Source organism: Hippopotamus amphibius, chromosome 17 (genome assembly GCF_030028045.1).
Source record: "Hippopotamus amphibius kiboko isolate mHipAmp2 chromosome 17, mHipAmp2.hap2, whole genome shotgun sequence".
NCBI lineage: Eukaryota > Metazoa > Chordata > Mammalia > Artiodactyla > Hippopotamidae > Hippopotamus > Hippopotamus amphibius.
Genome location: NC_080202.1, coordinates 52,842,816 through 52,861,319, shown reverse-complemented (window position 1 = coordinate 52,861,319; position 18,504 = coordinate 52,842,816). Strand labels below are relative to the sequence as shown.

The 18,504-nt window shown below is 52.6% G+C and overlaps 1 protein-coding gene across 14 annotated transcripts in view; it reads left to right on the top strand.

Moving 5' to 3' along the window:
• Nucleotides 1-18,504, top strand: part of RPTOR (regulatory associated protein of MTOR complex 1) — a 349,362-nt gene that overhangs the window by 295,406 nt on the left and 35,452 nt on the right. For 11 of the 14 annotated variants that reach the window (XM_057714268.1, XM_057714265.1, XM_057714264.1 and 8 more), the window contains 5 exons: nucleotides 3,885-4,017; nucleotides 4,859-4,999; nucleotides 5,311-5,469; nucleotides 12,513-12,631; nucleotides 18,047-18,150. In XM_057714268.1, the coding sequence (XP_057570251.1) occupies nucleotides 3,885-4,017; nucleotides 4,859-4,999; nucleotides 5,311-5,469; nucleotides 12,513-12,631; nucleotides 18,047-18,150 (656 nt within the window). The remainder of the gene's footprint in view (nucleotides 1-3,884; nucleotides 4,018-4,858; nucleotides 5,000-5,310; nucleotides 5,470-12,512; nucleotides 12,632-18,046; nucleotides 18,151-18,504) is intronic. The other 3 variants (XM_057714266.1, XM_057714263.1, XM_057714261.1) reach the window with 1 other exon arrangement.

Sequence of the window (18,504 nt, the reverse complement as noted above, 5' to 3'; positions counted from 1 at the left end):
GGTGTAGCCAGTTCTTTCCTGTGGGCACGTGGTGTTGTCCTTGCCTGAGGTCAGCCCGTCCGCAGACAGGGGTGCTGAGAAGGGCCCTGCCTTTGCTCACCCAGCACTGGGGCTCAGCTCGCAGCTGCCTCAGCACACCAGGCTCAGCACGTGGAGCAGTGGGCACTCTGCCTTCGAGGGATACGCGGTCTGGGTGGAGAGGCAGGCATGGAACCAGAAATTGTGCTGAAGCCCTTGTAAATGAGCAGCATGCCACAGGCCAGTCCAGGTCTGGGGCACCGGCCCCATAACGGGAGGAGGGGAGCTCGTGCCTGGGTTGTGAGGGATGAGTAAGGGATGGGGAGAGAGAGTGAGGTGGGAGCATGTGCAAAGGTCCAGGTGCAGGAAACACTATGGTACGCCCGGGGCTGCCCGTCCTGCATGTTCTGGAGAATGTAGCTGGCGGGAGGTCAGTGGGGGAGAGGCTGGGGGCTGGCAGGAGTGCCCCTTCTGTAACCATGCCCAGGGCTTCATCTCTCAACACATTGGAGCATCTGCCACATCCCAGGTCCTGTGTCAGGCCTGGGGACCATCACTGGCTTCAGGGCTTTTACTCTCTAATGGGGAGACGGACAGCAGCGCACACCTGTTAAATAAGTCAAGGGGGCTACATTTGCTATGGAAACATGGGCAACACAGAGGTTCAGGGAGACTGGGGCCCATGAGTTGGAGAGAGGATCCAGGCTTTCATAGGGTGACTCCGGCTCAGAGGCTGAGCACTCATTCTCTTTATGGAATCCTAATGCTGTTGGCAGCTTGCCTTTCCCATCTTTGTCCAGAGCACGTGGTGACAGTCATTGCACACGCTGCTCTGAGGGAACGCAGGGCCAGCCTGCTGGCCCAGGAGACCCAGTGTTAGGGCATCTGAGGATCTGGAACAGGATTCTGCTCTGAGCACTGAGCACCGCACTCCACAAGCTGACTTTAGCTAATCCTTAAGAAGCCCCAAGCTGTAAGTAACTGCTGGTGTCTCCAGCTCCTGGCAAAACAAGAAGAGTCGGGGTATTATGGTGGGGTTTCATAAAGTCACACGTCTTCAGTGTAAAAAAGATTACCTCTGTTGACTTCTGAACTATGAAAGCATCCTTCCTGGAGGAGGCGATAATGACAGAGAGGGAAGGTTTTTGCTTGTTGACCTATTTAATGAGCTTACTTGATAAAATCAAGTCAGCAAATTCATGCTGGCCTCCCAAATTATTTTGAACTTGAACTTGTCCAGGAAGTACATGATCCAGACTGCCCAGTCAGCAAGCTGCCCACACCTCATCAAGAAGGGCCAGGCCAGGGGGACAGGTTTATGGACACCTCCCTCCCCTGCTCCCTTCCCCCAAACACTGCTCTGTCCTCCTGGGAGCTGAGTTTGATGCTCTGTGGCCATGGCCCAAAAACAAATGTCAGTCAGTAATTCATTGTTGGAAACATGGAGTGGGAGCAGCCCTAGGGGAAGACCCGGGAAGGTGTGTGGTCCAGCCTTCCAGGCAACCACAGAGGAGCATTAGCTGACTCCCCTCAGGCCATGTGTGTGCCCAGGCATGATGTCCCTGAATCCTGATGGCAACTCACTTAAAAAATCAAACGGTTTGTTAAAGATTATAGTGTATCTGAAGGGAAGGCTTCATTCATTCAGCAGATACTTGGTTTTTTTGGTGTTTGGGGTTTTTTTTCATTTGATTGTGCCAGGTCTTAGTTGCTGCTTGAGGGCTCCTTAGTTGCTGCATGCGAACTCTTAGTTGCAGCATGTGGGATCTAGTTCCCTGACCAGGGATCGAACCCGGCCCCCTGCATCGGGAGCATGGAGTCTTTTTTTTTTTAGTATTTATTTGTTTGTTTATTTACTTATTTGGTGTTGGGTCTTAGTTGCAGCATGTGGGATCTTTTGTTGTGGCACATGGGCTTCTCTCTAGTTGTGGTGTGAGGGCTACAGGGCAAGCGGGCTTAGTTGTCCTGCAGCATTTGGGACCTTAGTTCCCCAACCAGGGATTGAACCTGCATACCCTGTGTTGGGAGGCGGATTCTTAACCACTGCCCCGCCAGGGAAGTCCCTTGCAGATACTTGTTAAGTGCTGCCTGTGTGCCAGGCCCTAGGTCACCAGGCCTCCAGAACTTGCACTTGGAGATGGGGCAGGCTGGAGACAGGACAGACCAGTGTGTGATGTGGCAGGTGGTGACCTGCTCCGAAGGAAGGTGGGGAGTGAAGGTAGAGAGTAGGGAGCCCTGGGCAAGACATAGGCGTTTCCAAGCCAAGGGAACAGCAGGTGCCAAGGCCTGGAGCAGGAGACCTGCTTGTTCCAAGTGTGAGCAGGGGGCCAGAGTGTGGAGGTGGTGGAACCACTCCACTGGAAAAGGGAGTGAGGTTGCTGGCCGGTGGGGCTCAAGTCAGCGTGCTCATCTGCTTCCAAGGTCTCAAGCCTCACACCTGGCCTGTGCCCTAGCCAGACCTGCCTGTGGACCTCCAAGGGCCAGAGCCCACGGCCCCTGCCCAGCAGGAGGGGCTTGACCCACAGCCACTTGATGTGGGTCTTGAACTCAGCCTCTTGCCCTCTCAGCTTTCCCTGGATCAAACGGTCCCGAGACCTGAGAATCTGCTTCAGGTCCAGCTGAGCTTTTTCACCACTTCAGAGTGAAAGGAAAAATCTGTGCTTTTTGAAGACGGTTCAGGCTTTGTCTTCACTGGGAGTGGCCAGCGGGCAACCCCTAGACAGCGTGTTACTCAGCACTGTGACTAGGGGACCTGCTGGGTGGGCAGCCAGATCACCAGAGAGGATGGGTCAGGATGATTCAAGGCTCTAACTGAAGCCACCAGAGAACGGAAAGGGGCAGGCGGCAGGGCCTGGGTAGGTAGGTCGAGTTGGGGTTTGGAGAGCACTTGGTGGACATGCATGGTCAGCGGTTGGAAGGGCCAGCCCGGAACTCAGAGATGGGACCCAGAAGGGTGGGTTTTGTAGTAGAACCCACACACATGCCTGGGAAGCCAAGGAGTGTGTATGGCTGCAGTGGGAGAGACCCTCTCAGGGGAGAAGGGGGCGGCTGACGAGAGGACCCAGGGACCCCCATCCAAGCCTGGCTTGTCAGCACCTCGGCTCAGCTCTCCTGGCCCTGGGGATCTGGGGGATTCACAGAACAAGAAGGGGCTCTCAGATCTTGCTCTTCTGCTAAGTATTTTTCTAAAAAGCAAAATAAAGTTGTGGAATCCATTTGAATAGTGATGGGAAAAGTAGTGCAAACCTACATCGTTTCATTTCCCATGATTTTTAGGATCTCCAGGTACTCAGGTCATAGCACGAACTGTCCCAAAAGAGGTAAATTGTATTCTTCTCCTTGGACTGAGGCACCTGGGCCTGAAGTCATGTAGAACTTTCCTGTTGCCCTTTTGGGGACTGGAAAGTAATTTAGCTTTGAAAATTTTGCATTTGGTAAAAGAGCGTGCTGCACTGTCCAGCGTGTCCTGCTTTAACGCCCAGGGTTCAGGTGGCTCTCCACGGTCTTGACTGTAGGAGGCCGTGAGGGCTCTTCCCCGTCCCGCTCTGGGGCGGTCCTCCCCCCGCATCTCTACAAGGCGCCCCAGTCTTGCCATTTACACCTAGTTGTCAGCAGTCTCTCTGCCAGGCGTCTGGGGCATCCCTCAGAGGCCCTGGTCTTGACCACACAGCTTGTGCAGAGGTTTCTGCTCACGTTGAGGGGGCAGCCCCTGTCTCAGCACTGAATGCCATCTGTGTCATCCCACCCCACCCCCACCTTTTCTCCACAGTGGCTGTAGCCCTCAGCTCCAGCATACGTGTCTCACTGCTATTCTGAGTTTTCTCCCAGCCCCAAGTCAGTGTTGCTCTCCCTTCTCCTCCCGGCAGGAGCTGGTGGTGGCTCTGAGTCACCTGGTCGTGCAGTATGAAAGCAATTTCTGCACCGTGGCCCTGCAGTTCATGGAAGAGGAGAAGAACTACCCACTGCCCTCTCCGGCCACCACAGGTACAGCCATCTCAGGTACAGCCACCAGGGGAATGGGATTGTCAGCAGGCCTGTCATTCTGCTAGGTCCTGGGCCCATGTGTCAAGTCCTGGCCACTCAGATATCTGCGATTCCTGTCTTCCCAGAAGAATAGAAAGGGCAGGAAAGGGGCCACACTCACCCTCTGACTGTTTTCTTTCCTTTTTACCCTTTATAGAAATCAAAGTTATGGATATCTTGACGGGTAGAAAATGCTGCCGTACTGGCTACAGGAAGGCACGTTCTCTCTCTTCCCCTGATGAGTCCTCACATCAGTATCATGTCAGGCAGCTACTCGTCTCACATTTGTCCTTTTTACCAAATTTATATTTCGTCATCTTGGGCTGCCCCCTCTCCCAGAGCACAGATGTCTCTGCAGGAAAGAGGGCTTGTGATCAACCATGAGACCATTGTTGCATTTAGTACATCAGGGAAGGGAGAAAGCCAGTGTGCCTGGGTGGGGCTGAGCCAGCAGACGGCTGTCCCAGTACCACCCTGGCTGTGGCTTTGCTTTGTTTTGGGGGCAGTAGCCTCAGGCGAGTCCCAGAGCACCTGGTGTGGTTCTTGGACAGACCACTGGGTGTGGGCCTCTGTAGTTGAACTCTCACAGAACACCAAGCGTGGGTCATGGTCATCTGCTCCCATGCTCCCTTCACCCTGGTCATGACCTTGTCCAGCTTTGTCCAGCTGACCCCAACACGCATGTGTCAGAGACCCGGCTGAGCAAGAGGGCTCTGCTCTAGGGTCACGTCATCCAAGTAAAAGCCACTGTCACCTGCTGTCTGGCCACCTCCCGCCTGAGCTCGCCATTAACTCTTCTCTCCTTCTCTCCTACCAGAGGGTGGGAGTCTGACCCCGGTGCGGGACAGCCCCTGCACCCCAAGACTGCGCTCTGTGAGCTCCTACGGAAACATCCGTGCTGTCACCACAGCTAGAAGCTTGAACAAATCTTTGCAAAACCTGAGCCTGACAGAAGAATGTAAGACCCCAGAGGCTGGGTGCTCGAGTGGGGTGGTTGTGGGTCATCTCCTGGGACCTTCGGTTAGACGTGCCCCCGCCCCCTCCTGCCATCTGCTAACCTGGGCATGAGCAGAAGTCACAGATCAGCACCTGGGTGGCCAGTGATCATCCTGCAGCACCCCTAGGTATGCCACTCCTGATGAGCCCCCAGCACCCCACCCCACCCCCGTCCCATGCCTGGCAGCCCGGCCCCCTGTGCAAGCCAGGCCCCAGGGGAGACAGGGAGGGTGTGCGCTAGCTGACTCCCTGCCCTTGGTGGTGCCCCGCCAGCTGGCGGCTCGGTGGCCTTCTCCCCGGGGAACCTGAGCACCAGCAGCAGCGCCAGCAGCACCCTGGGCAGCCCTGAGAACGAGGAGTACATCCTGTCCTTCGAGACCATTGACAAGATGCGCCGTGTCAGCTCCTACTCTTCCCTCAACTCCCTCATCGGTGAGTCCCGCCCCTCCACTTCTCCGCCTGTCTCCTCAACACCCATGGGCTCCTCATCAGGTGGACAGTGCTGGGACATGCTCAGTGGGAGAATGAAGTGAATGGGCTACGAGGAAGTGAGAATCGTCTTGCTGTAGCAGCAGGAACTGCCCGCCCTTGGATGCTGGCCTGCTCCAGGCCATCTGGGTGAGCCAGCTTTGTCACTTGGAAGGCTGCAGAACTCCTGGTGCCACAGAGCAGGGGGGTTCTGCTCCCAGGAGATATCTGGGATGTCATGGTCAGGGCAGAGGGGGGCTCCTGGCATCCGATAGGTGGAGTGCGCCCCTGCCCCCGGCCCGAGAATAGCCCACAGGGCCCACCAGGGAATCTATGTGCAAGGTCCAAAGTCAGAGCCCTACTCCAGGGGTGCAGAAGGCCCTTCCCTTCTCAAGTTCCCTGGCCAGATCCCTCACCCCCACCCAGGGCCCCCTCTGTGCTTTCACCTTCACCCAGTCCAGCAGTTTCACACTTGGCTGCCTGGAAATTGAAATTTGAGTGAAGGGGCAGAGTCGTCTGGTGTTCTGGCTTGAGTGGTGCCCCCCTGGTTCTGCTGCTGGGCTCGCTGAGAAATGGGAATTCACCGCGTGTCCTCACTGCATAACCAATCATATTGATCCTGTGTCACTAGTAACACACATAGGACTCCACTAGGCAGCCCCTCTGCTCTGTTCTCAGCACCCCAGTACTTTACCAGGCCTCATCTGAAACTTTACTTCATACTAAGAAATGCTGTGGAGACATAAAAACTTAGACTAATGTGACGTACTTCCACATGTGTTTTGTTCCCAACTTAAGGAATTACAGCTAGAGTTAAAGCACCCAGAGCCCTTCCCAGTCCCCTCCTTGGGGTCCCCATAGACTTACTCTCTGGCTATGGATCCCCATGGACTTGCACGCTTTCCCAGGGTATAAATGTCATGTAAATGGTGCCGCACATCCCATGTCCTCACTATTCTGAGGGCAGTGTGTCCACGCTGGTCACCTGAGTCTTGTTCTCTCCCTTTCATGATCTGCTGCAATTCACTTGTCCATTCTTGTGCTTATAGACAGTAGCCTTGCTCTGACTTTCCCTTCTTTTCTTCTTTTTGAAAAAGCAAAATCGGAATTTGGCCCCAGCTCCACCTCCTGCCCTCCCGGCTGCACCTGGCAGTGCTGGGCTCCTGGCCTCCAGGGCTCCTTGGCTCCTCCCCTTAGCTGCAGGGCTCCGCCTCCAGACACCTCATGTGCCACTCCTCAGTCCAGTCACAGTCCTGCTCCAGTGTCAACTTAAAAGAAGCCTTCCAGGCTCCCCCAACCCCAATCCAGAATAGCCTTCCACAATTGCTCTGAGTCTCTTCCCCTCTCTCTGTTTGCTTTCCTCCTGAGAATTTTTCTCCAGCAGACTTATGATGTATGTCCTCATTTATTCTGCCCAGTGATGTCAGAGCCACGAGTGCAGGAACTTTGTTCTGTTACCTGCCACAGCGCCCCCCAACCCCATGCCTGGTACACAGTAGGCACCCTGTAATGTGCACAGGCATGGGCCACAGCAAACACTCTGCAGTGTGACACACGTGGTGTCTGGCAGCAGAGGGAGGTTGACCACAAAGGGCTCTGTGCTCTGAGAAGGACAAACTCCCATGACTCCGCCTACACCTGGTCTGGTCAGGCGTCCCTGTCTGATGTGAGCAGACTCCTCGTGGTGTTAATTTGTGTGTCCTTCGATTATAATGAGGTTGAGCTCACGTGTTCATTAGATTCCCATGTTCCCACTTCTGCAATCACGTGCCATATCAGTTACCCGCCTGTTTGGTTGGTACTATTTTCATTAACATTCAGTTCTTGGTTGTTTGCTTGTTTCCATGATAATCCCTCTACCTTAGAGCTTACACTCTCTTGGCATCGTATGACAGAGGTAGATATTTCTGACTTGCCGTTGCCGTGATCTGAAGGGGGAGGGCAGTCCCAATGTGCTTGCCAGCATTACCTGTGAGCTGCAAGACTGGTCCTCTGCTGATGCTAGAAAGGACTCAGGACTCTTAATTCCACAAGATGAGTCTGTCTGGGGCCCATAAGGGTCGGGAATAGACTGTAGGGTCCAGAGCTGGTGGCCACTCCGCACCCACCCCCAGCAGTATGACCCAGAAAGGGGGATCTTTTTGTCCTTGCCCCTGGGTTGGGGATATAAGGGGTGAAGAATCAAGTGTTTCATTTGAGGCCACATGAGATTGGAGGGCACAGCCCGTGCCTATCACCCCTGCCACCTTCCATGTCCTCCAGGGTTTATTCCTTCCTTCGCACAGAACCTGACTCCTGAACATTTTTTACTAGAAAAAACTGAATTTTATCTGTATATGGTTCGTATCTTTGAAAACTTCAGTGGGAAAGTTTCACAATGAGCTGGAGCTAGAAGGAGCATTAAGGAGACAAAATAGCTGTACACCAGAGTGCACACATCCACCTGGAAACCGTAGTGCTTACATAAGTGTTTAAAATTCATAACCTACACAGATCCCATTACTTGCAGCGTTTGCCTGTTTAAAACCAATTTTTTCTTTCATTTCAACCAAAGAACAGCAATCTCTTTAGCCTCTTTGACTGAATATTGCAAAAGATGTTTTCAAAACCATGGCAACCTAGGACATCCATTTATTCCCATCTTCTCCCAGAAAACTAGCCCCTCCAAGGCTCTCCCTCCCTCCCCACTGTCTCCAAAGTGCTCGAGGTCTCATCTGCTGAGGGAGGTGCTGTCCCTGCACTGGAGCAAACCCTGATCACGCGTGTCTCCACATACCTAAGCATGTCTGCCCAGTGGCTGTGAATCTGCCCTGAGACCAGGCTCTGTGTCACCATCTTCTGGAACCTTCTTTGTTGTCTCCCTCCACGTGTTTCTCACCCATTCGCCATTTGGTCTAACCTCCCCGTGAGTCCCCAATCAGTCCTTTCCATTTCCAGGCCCCCCACCCTATAGGACTCAGCGTCAGCTCTAGCTCCCCACCACCTGTCCAGAGCAGATCCCTCCCCCTCCCCAACATAAGCTCTGCACAGACCACTATCTGGCTGACACCTTCACAGAAACTTGTTTCCTGTGAAGTCTAAGCTGTGGCTGACACTCAAGGCCTTCCTTCTGAGAGCAACCCAGCCTTCACCATAGCCCCGCCCACTGCGCCTACCACCCCAGGCTGGCCAATGGCCCCGAGTGAGGCCTGGACACCTCTGCCTTTACTCCACATTGCTGCACCCACCTCCCCACACAGCAGTGCTCACCCACTCCTCTCCACGCTGGCATTCTGTGGCATCAGACGCCTTTGTGTTGCACACTTAACCTGCGGCATCACGTTGGGTCGTAAAGTTGACTTCTTAATCAACAGGTTTGGTAAAGCTGCTGTTTCTTGCTCTTATGTGTGGCAGGCAGCCTCTCCTCCCTCCATCACCTGCCCTTCTCTCCCTCACCTGTTCACCCACCACCCTCGTGGCCCTCCCTGTCTCCCTCCATCCCTCCCTCCCTCTCTGAGCCTCACCCCATTCTTGATGTCCAGAGTGGGGAGTGCAAAGAATGGGAAAGGGAGGTCCTGGTGCTTATGTCTCTCCTTGTCCCCCAGGTGAGACACGGGGGAGCCCCCGGAAAGGGTTGTGCAGATGCACCGCCCGGTCCAGCCAGGGCTCCGTCCAGTAGGTGAGCGAGGAGTCAGAGTCACCAAGAGGGGAAATGCGGAAGCCCCAGGCCCTGGGGGCTGATTCCCAGGGAGGCTCCCGGGCCCAAATCATGTGATAGAGCATCTCTGTGACCCTTGAGACCCAGGTGACAGGTCATAAGTGGTAGCTCCTGCCTCCAGGGAGCTCCACCTTCCTTCTGCAAGCTGGCTTGCCAGCCCCCAGGGACTCTGGGGCCCAGGGTAGGCCACAAAACTGAACAAATTTTCCTAAGTCCGATGCTATTTAGAAAGTTGTGGCTGTTGCTCTGAAAAATTAAATCCGAAAACCGTTAGTTATGATCTTTTATTACTTTTAGTCTAGACATGAAAATAGGCTCTCAGCACTCATGGGGAGTTTGGTGAGTGCCAGACACGGCGCCCTGTCTGAGCTGGCTCAGTGCAGCAGCACCCCACCCCCCATCCCCCCAAGGACTGCACCCGCGTCCTCGTCATGCCAGGGGCCCAAGCTTTATGCTGCACAGATTCAGAACGTTCCGATTTGGAGACAGCAGATGTAAAACCAGGATGTTTCACAAAACAGAGAGGCTGGGAGGCGGTGGCCTGCGCCAGGAAAGCAGTGACGTGGGGACAGCAATTCCAGGTCCCTGTTTTGTGTTTTAACTAGTAAATCATACCACTCACTGTGGTCAAAGACACTGACAAAAATTAGATTTTTTTTTTATTACCTATTGAATCACAAGGAGAGTGCTATCAAAGTAAAAATCTTCTGCAAGAGAGTCAACAATAGTAATAAAAACTGAGATTTTGTAAAGTGAATGGTACCCCTTCATCAGTGCACAGTGCCACCCTGCACCCCTTCTTCACGTTCAACTAAAGGTACCTTGAGTAAGGCTCTCATGGGCTCAGGTGTCTGCCCTGGGCCCTCACCCTGGTAAGGAAGCCCCTTGATCCCCCCACTGTCTCCCCCGCCTTTCCCACCCCCTGTTACCACGGGTCCATCATCTATAGTCAAGCAGAGATTTACTGTGCCCTTCACAGCCCTCTGCCCCATGGGTCAGCTGCTGCCCTGGTCACTCTGAGCCCAGAAACAACAGAGGAGAGAGAATTTTGCCTAGTGGCTGTGGTGAATGTGTTGGGGTCTTTGTAGGAACATCCCATCAATGGGGCCAATTCTCCTGTCCGAGTGAGCCACGTCCATGAACATGCCTCGCCTCGTTCCCCCGTGCATCACGAATTGGGACTGTCTGCAGAGCGAGTGTGGAGTGACTTCTCCTGCCTCCTCCTCTAGGGAGACAAGAAGCAGCAGTGGCCTGGCGGCCCTTTGTAGCAGCAGGTTCCTATGGCAGCCAGTTTGCTAGGACAGGAAAGCAGCTTCTAGGAAATTTCCCCGTAGAGATTCCGACTGCCCTGACAGACAGCCCTGAGACTTTGTAAATCTGGGTAGCTGTCATGAGCCATGGCATTTGAGAATCAAGAGGTTTTTGTTGTGTTTCTACACTGAGTAGGGTGGAGGACAGTGGGGAAGACAGATGTGTATTTCCGTGTGGACTCTTCAGCTCATGGTCCCCTCTGAGTGAGAGTGCATCTGCCTGACATTATTCACCAAACGAAGGTCCAGATTTATACTAAACCCAAGTTCCTAGATGTGCCCTCCCAATTCCTGTGAGCCACGCACGAGCTTTTGAGAGTGACTTTTCTTGCACACAGTAGGTGCTCAAACTGGTGCTGATGCATGCACACCGAGTGAGTACTTGACGGGGCGTTGCTGTGGCCATAGGATACTCTTCACTCTTGGTGGCGGGAGATGCTTTCCAGGCCCCCTCTCTCAGAGGTTGGCCTGCGCAGGCAGCTGTGCTCCGGCAGAATTGTTCAGAAGCTGTGGCAGCTGTCGGCACCTCTTCCCAGAACCAGGGTGGAAGGATAAGTTGACAGGAGTTTTTATGAATGTTCGCTGGGAGGTATTTTATGTTTGGTGGTCACCTGGGGAGTGAGGCCATGCACATGCGAGTGAGAGGTCAGCCTCCTCCAGCTCCATCACCTTGTGAATGGGCTGGCGTGCCGCTAGCAGGCCCTGCAAGCATAGGCACCACAGTCCCTGTGGAAGGGGAGCTGGGGCCTCCCGCCTCCCATTACGAACGAGAGGGTGTTGTAAGCATCAGTGTAGGATGCACACGAGAAGCTGACCTTTACCCTGAACCTTCTTCCAGTCTCTCCTCTGTGATTTGAATGTTGTATAAAACCCTTTGAACAATGGTGTCCGGAAACGCTGTCCTCCAGTAGCCCTTCTATTGTGTAAATTCTTCATAACTAGGGGAACTTCGTAAGTAGGAGCTGGCCGGTCAGAAGACATGCAATCACAGCTTGTTTGAAATCCCCTTTTACTCCTTGTCTGTTGTTAAACAAGCACTTTCTTTTCAACAAACCGATTGTCCAGCTTCCTCCAAATAAAAAGGCTGCAGTGGTATGTGGTTGTCTCCTCATTTGGCCACGGGCTCCGTAGGGGTGGGACCACCTCTGCCTCCCAGCCCAGGGCTCACCCAGGAAGGAGTAAGGGTCCCCCGTCGGCACCCACCCTGCAGCCATCCCTCATTCACGCTGCTTCCCTCCCACGGCTGCCGTTTTCCTCCCTCTGCCTGTCCAGATCCTTTGGACTCTGGGCCTTGCTGTCTTCCTTTATAAAGCCCATGCTGATGCCTGCAGCCAGGATTGTGAGGTTAAATAGGACTGAGCTGCCTTCCCTGGGGGAGCCCTTCCGCCCCCTATAAATGTCCCTTCCCTTTCCTTTGGATCCATGATTTACCACACCTGTGTCTATGTCCCGTCTCATCTGCCGTGGCACCCAGGCATACGGTGGGCCCTCGTGTGGAGAGCACACTCTAGAGGTGCTGGATGCCTGGGGAGGTCCCTGGGGGTGTGGGCAGAAGACTCAGTGAGTCACCGAGCCCAGAGCAGGCCCCGAATGCAGAGGGAAGTGTGGACAGGGACTCAGCCAATGTGCTCCACTCATGTGTGCCATGACAGCTCCTAGAAATCTAGGCGTTAAATCCAGTGCTGCTCTGGGGCTGGATAGTACTTTCCAGTCAGACAAGGCCTGAAAGGAAGTCCTGCCCCTTTCTAACTTTTCCTTCTAGAAAGATCCAGCCACAGTAGGTGAAATTTTGTAATCAAGCCTGTTCACTGCCTGGGATTTCTGAGTCTCTGGGCCCCTTATCAGATAAGAAAACCAGAGCTTCCTGTAACCCCAGCTCTTTTAAGTATCCGCCCCTGATGCATGGTTGGGTCTTCAGACGAGGGAGCTACCCCATAAGCCACCCCAGCATGCAGTGGCAGCTCCTTGTTATTAAAACAGCTCCCATTTCTCTTTCCTAGGAGTTTCATTCAATAGTGTTTACACTCAAATTTGGAGAGTCTTGCTGCATCTGGCTGCGGATCCCTATCCAGATGTTTCCGATTTGGCTATGAAAGTGCTCAACAGCATCGCCTACAAGGTACGTGTGAAGGGTGTTCTCCACGAAGCTCTCAAGACCCCAATTTTCAGTTATGAATATTCAAGCAGAGAACTCCAGGCACATTCAGGTCTACGCCATGGTTTAGAAACTTTGAACAAACATTTGGAATGCAGAGATTCACAGTATAGGCTAAACTCCATGTACATGTAGCTTCAGTTGGGGCATGTGTCACTGCTTCTGCTCACCCACATCAGGGCAGCAGGAAATTAGGTAAGGACATCTGTGTGACCTGTAGTGATGTCCTCCCTTTCATTCCTGGCACCAATAACGTACGACTTCTCTTACTCATGACCATCCTGGCTAAAGGAAACTCTTCAAAGAACCAGCTTTTGGTTTCATTAGTACAGTTGACTCCTGAACAACACAAGGGTCAGGGGCACCAACCCTGACCCCCTGCAGTCAAAAATCAGCCTTTCCTATCCATGTCTCCACATCCCTGAATTGTGTAGTACTGTAGTGTGTGTTTATTGAAAAACATGCACGTATAAGTGGACCCGTGCAGTTCAAACCCGTGCAGTCTGAGAGTCAGCTGTGTTTCTCTGTTGTTTTTCATCCTCTGTTTTATTGATGCCTGCTTTTATCTTTATCACTTCATTTCTTCTCCTTACTCTCAGTTTAATTTGCTCTTCTGATTCTAGTTTCTTACGATGGAAGCTTAGGCCACTGATTTTACTTCTTTCTTCCTTAGGGACCGTAAACTCTCCCAGTTCTTTTTGTGAGCTCTGGGAATCATTTGGCCTCTTAGTGGTTCTTTCCCCACCCTCATGGGTTTTCACCCCATCCCCAAGCAGAAAGTACTCACAAATTCAAGGGGCCTCCCCTGCAGACCCTAGAAGCCCTCTCCTCTCTGCCATACAGATTCCAGCCACCTTGGCTTATGTACATGTCGCTCCGATCTGTCCCCTCTGTTCACTGCACTGCCAGGCTCTGTCTGGATGCCCTTCTTCCACCACATCCGGGTCTACGGGAAAACGCCTGCAGGCCAGGAGCTGGGCGATGATTTCCCTTCTCTCAGAGACCACAGGCCTGCAGTACCTGGTGCCCAGTGTTCAAAAACAGCTGTTTCTTTTCTTTCTTTTTTTTTTTCTGGTTTTCCAGCTGTTTATGGAAGTCGGACAGTTTACATGCAGTTACTCTTTCATGAATGGAACAATAAAGGTTGAAACAATAATGAATACTATAAAGAAGTCATTTGTTATACCATTTTTAAAGATTTTTGTAACTTTTTGATTAGATTTTAGGCTTGCAGACAAGTTGCAGGAGGAGTACAGGGAAATACTTCACGTGTCACAGTTTACCTGTTGTGTCTCCATCCTCATCTAACCCTAATCACTACTGAGGAGTCATCCTCAGGCTGCCACGTGCCTGAGGGCATGTGCCTCATAAGATTACTCACAGCTTTACTCCTTTTCCGTTATTTTTTCTGGTATAAACTGGATATCAAGCCCTCCCGTTTGCTCATGCCTCACTGGGGTTGGCCTCCCACTTAGCCCCACCTTCTGCAGCACCTGGCCTCCTGTTGGCACCATATTTGTGTGATGTTCGATTCCTTCACTGACATTGTTCTTCATTGGGGAAGTTCTGTCTTTTCCTGGCTGATTGAATCATCTCATTGTCTGTGGCTGCTACTTCAGCTCCTGGTAGCATCACACGTAGTGATGACACAGCCTTATCATGTACCCAGTCTTAAACTGCTGTAGCAATCAACCCCCTCTTCTTCCCCGAAGGAGCAGTGAGGATAATGCAGGAGCACATTCTGGGTTTCACCCCCGCCTGTGGTCACACGTGTGGCTCTCTGGAAGCAGAGACTCCTAGGTCCGCAGTGTTCACTGCATTTCCTGCCTGTGGGCACTGCCAGCCTCATGCTAAAGTGCCAGGCATTACTGTTGGCCAGCTCTGGACTGTCAGGTGGTTTATTCCACACTGACCTCCCCTTGCCCCCAGCAAGCCCCTCGCCCTCTTTATCATCCTGCTGCGTGACTCACCACAGAGGCCCCTGAATGCTGTGCCGTCCTCAGGGGGTGAGGAGTTTTCTCAGTGTCTGTAGAAATGAGGCCAGTGGATTCAGTTAATTTGTTCACTCTGTAATACAAAACTAAGAAATAGTCCAATCATCTGCTTTTTCAACTAAGAATAGGATTGATTCAAAAATTAAACTTTTCTAAAATATATGTTTGTTACAACATATTAGGATCTGTGACCAAGGGAGGGAGGAAGTACAGTCTTGGGGAAGGAAATAGAGGAAAAGGAAGGTGGTCCCTGTGAAAGGCACAGCCGACTTGAGTGGGTGACGTCCTCCTCATCTGTGAAAAGGGAGCCTCCCCGCCATGCCCGGTCCTGGCCTCGCTGATGCTCATTCTCCTCCTGTGAGGCTGAGGATTGAGGGCGCCCAGGCTCCAGCTATCAACTAATTCATCACAGTCACCACCGTTGCTTTAAGTGAATTCTACCTGGGATTTAGAGTCCAAAAGGAAAGTTTATATTATTTATCTAGGAAGTGCGGTTTACAGAAAAATTACTTTTTAGAGTCATGTGCCTTCATACGTGTCCATTCTCAGTGCTCCAGCAACCAGGGGCTCTGCCTCATGCTTAGCCCACAATAAACTGTGGACGATCCTTTGAGGAATCACCTCCTCACACATGAATCCAGATCCTTGGTATGCAGTTAACAGGGACTTTTCTGAAATATTCTGTCCCCCGAGAGAGCAGCCAAAAGCCTCCGTTGGTGTCCTAAATCCTGACTGTGTCGAGATCCAGTTGGGAAACTCATTGTCCTTGTCACCCATGTCTCTGTAGGGTGTTTTCTCTGCACTGGTTCAGACTTTCCCAAGTCATGAAGCGATGTGTTCTGATGGAAGATCTGCAGAGTAAGAAAGTGCTTGGAGCTGCAGACAGAGGGGGTGTCGTACTGCAGCCCCAGGCTCCTGTTACAGAGACCACCCCCATTAACTGCATGGGGGTGGGGAGCACAGGTGGGGCTGGTTTGTGCATGTGTGTGCGTGTCCCTGCAAACTGTTTCTGTGTTTGCATTGGGTTAAGAGGATACATCTGACCTAAAATCCGACTGTTAACAAGATGTTTGCCGCCCTCTGAAAAGTTGGCTTGTAGCCATAATCATGACCTCCAGCTGCTGCTCTTCCTCTTCTGGACTCAATACTTGTTGGGAAGGAAACTTATCTCAGGCCTTCATCAGAATGTGTCTGCTGGTCCAGTGACTCCAGTGCAGCTTCATGGAGGGAAAATGACAGGGCATTGAGGCCGTGAGAACCGTGGGCAAGTGTGTTCATGGTGGATAGGGCTCATGGCAGGGTCCTACGGTCTCGCAGACCCACGCTCCATCCTCCTCCACATGCAGCCCAAGCCTGACATCCAGCAAGCATGCCAGTGTTTCTCTGTTACCCTCTCCTGGCGGTGTGCTCTCTGTGAAATGGCAACTGGGACCAGCAAAGAAAGGGGCCTCCCTGGAGGCCCACACCCAGTTGCCATCTGCTCCCTGAGCAGCTTCCATCCATACCAGTCCCATAGACAGGCAGGTCTGTGTGGCCACCCCCAGCTCCTCTCACTGCTGCAGCCCTGCTGCAGTGAATGTTTGTTGCACAAATAGGAAACATTAGGCAAAGAAACCTCGTCCAAGCCTGAAACCCTAGGATCGATCACCAGTCATGGGGCCTCCCCAACCAGTGGCATACCTACCTCTCAGGATTTCCAGAAGAGATGCAAAACTAGAGCTGTGAGCAGCAGCTGTCGGTGTGAACTGCATTAAAAAAGCAGGGCTGTCTTCTTTGCCCTCGGGGCCGAGAGAGAACAAGCCAGGGCTGTGCCACCTCCACCACCTGGGAAGAGCTGGGAAGCAGAGTTAGTCACCCCAGGCCCACGAGCTTCTTGCCTTTGGAGCCTCCTTGGAGGGGAGCAGTCAGGGTGGGGGTCTCGGGGGAGATCAGCACTGTGGGCTTGAGCTCAGGCAGCAGAAGAGCCTCTGTGCGCAGGGAGCCTTTGAAAGGTCGTGGATTCTGCTGAAGTCTGCATTTCAGCCCCAAAGTTTTCCATCTCCCCATCACCTCCCACTGATTTTCTGGAAATTTTGAGGAGACATACTCAATTTATAGTTTCTTAGCAATTAAATTTCTTTTCTCCTTGTAGACCTCTTAAGGGATCATTTGGCTCTCAGGCTTTGTTGCGGTTGTGTGTGTGTGGAAGCCAAATAATTTAAATATAAAGCAAAACAAACACAAACAATACAACTTTTGTAAAAAATAAAAAACACTTTTTATAGGCTGGTTATGATTCAGTTCTTGCTATTTGCATTTCAAAGTGAAGGATTTATCTGGGAAACAGTGATATTATGTTGGTGGTTTTGTTTTCTGTACTTTTCTACCTGTCGGCTGAACATAGGTATGGCCTTCCTAACTGCTGAGAGAATAATCCAGAATGCGAGGGTCCTCTGTAAGTAGCCAGTCCAGGGTTCCCCTGCAGCATCACCCCATGAAGGTCAAGGCTCCACCTGTTTCGCTGGGTGGTACCCCAGCTTTCAAGAACTGAACCTGGCACCAGCCACACTCAGGCACAACAGCCACCATTCCTGTTTTCTTCCTGCAAGAGTGGCACCCCCTCCACAGCGTCAGCCCCTTTCTGGTCCTTTTGCCCTGGACGTCCAGGTCCAGCAGGCCCGTCCAGCTGTCCAGCACTCAGCACGGAAGTCCAGGAAAGAACTTGGCATCAGTGGGTCCACAGAAGCTGAGTAGTGACACCCCTGTTTGTTTATTGTCTCCTCCTCCCGTTTTAAAAAATCACAACAAAGCCACTTCCCTCCTGACTGCCAGCCCAGGCTGGCGCAGACCCTCTGCTGGGTAAAATGTCAACCCTGCATGTGACCATGGGAGGAAGTGCACAGACCTAGGTATTGTCTCCATTCACAAGGTGCTGCACCCAAGGAGTTGTTTTGAGCCTGCACGGAAATACAACAAAGAACAGCTGAGACTGAACCAAGGCAGGCTCCTTCCCAAGTGCCAGCTCTGCCCAGGAAGCTGCTCCCTCCAGGGGAGCTGCTGCCCTGAGAGGGAGCCTGGAGAGCCTTCTTCCTGACTTCTGGACCCCAATTCCTCATTAGTCCCAGTGCAGTTTTGTGACAGCATTTCAAGGGAGGGACATCCCTGGAGCCTCACTGGACCAGGCAAATACCTTCCCAGAAAAGCAACAGAATATCGTTTTATCTACAGGTTGACATTTGGGGGGAAAATTTCAACTGGGACCTTCCATTCCTGTGAGATTTCCTCAGCCAAAAGCCCTTTTCTGTGATTTTGCAGCTGCTCAAAAGCAGCCACCAACGTGTGCTTGTTTTGTAGCCTCAGGTTGTCACAGTGACCACCCACCTCACTTGTCCCTTTGCTCCTTCAGGCCACAGTGAACGCCCGGCCTCAGCGCATCCTCACCACCTCCTCCCTCACGCAGTCGGCGCCCGCCAGCCCCACCAACAAGGGCATCCACATCCACCAGGCAGGGTAAGTGGTGAGCAGCCCGCCCTCCAGGGTTTGGGGAGGTTCCCAGCATGGCCTCCCCCCGGCCTCCTGCTCCCTCTGCAGCCTGCAGGTTCTCTCTCACACCCCCACATCTTCTCATCTGAGCCCCTCCTAGAATCCTTTCCTACCTTCATCTGCACAGTTATGACAGCAAAAGTTGAACCGAACCTGACTCCGTTTAGAAATTTATCAGAGAGGGTCCGTGTCTCCTCACGGGTGACCAGCTGGGTGGAACCCTGCTCTTAATCAGTGTTCACAGGGCTGTGCACTGGATCCCAGGGGAACTGACTCACAGTCCTGACCAAGCTTGCCTCTGGCTGCTTCCCCTGTTTTCAG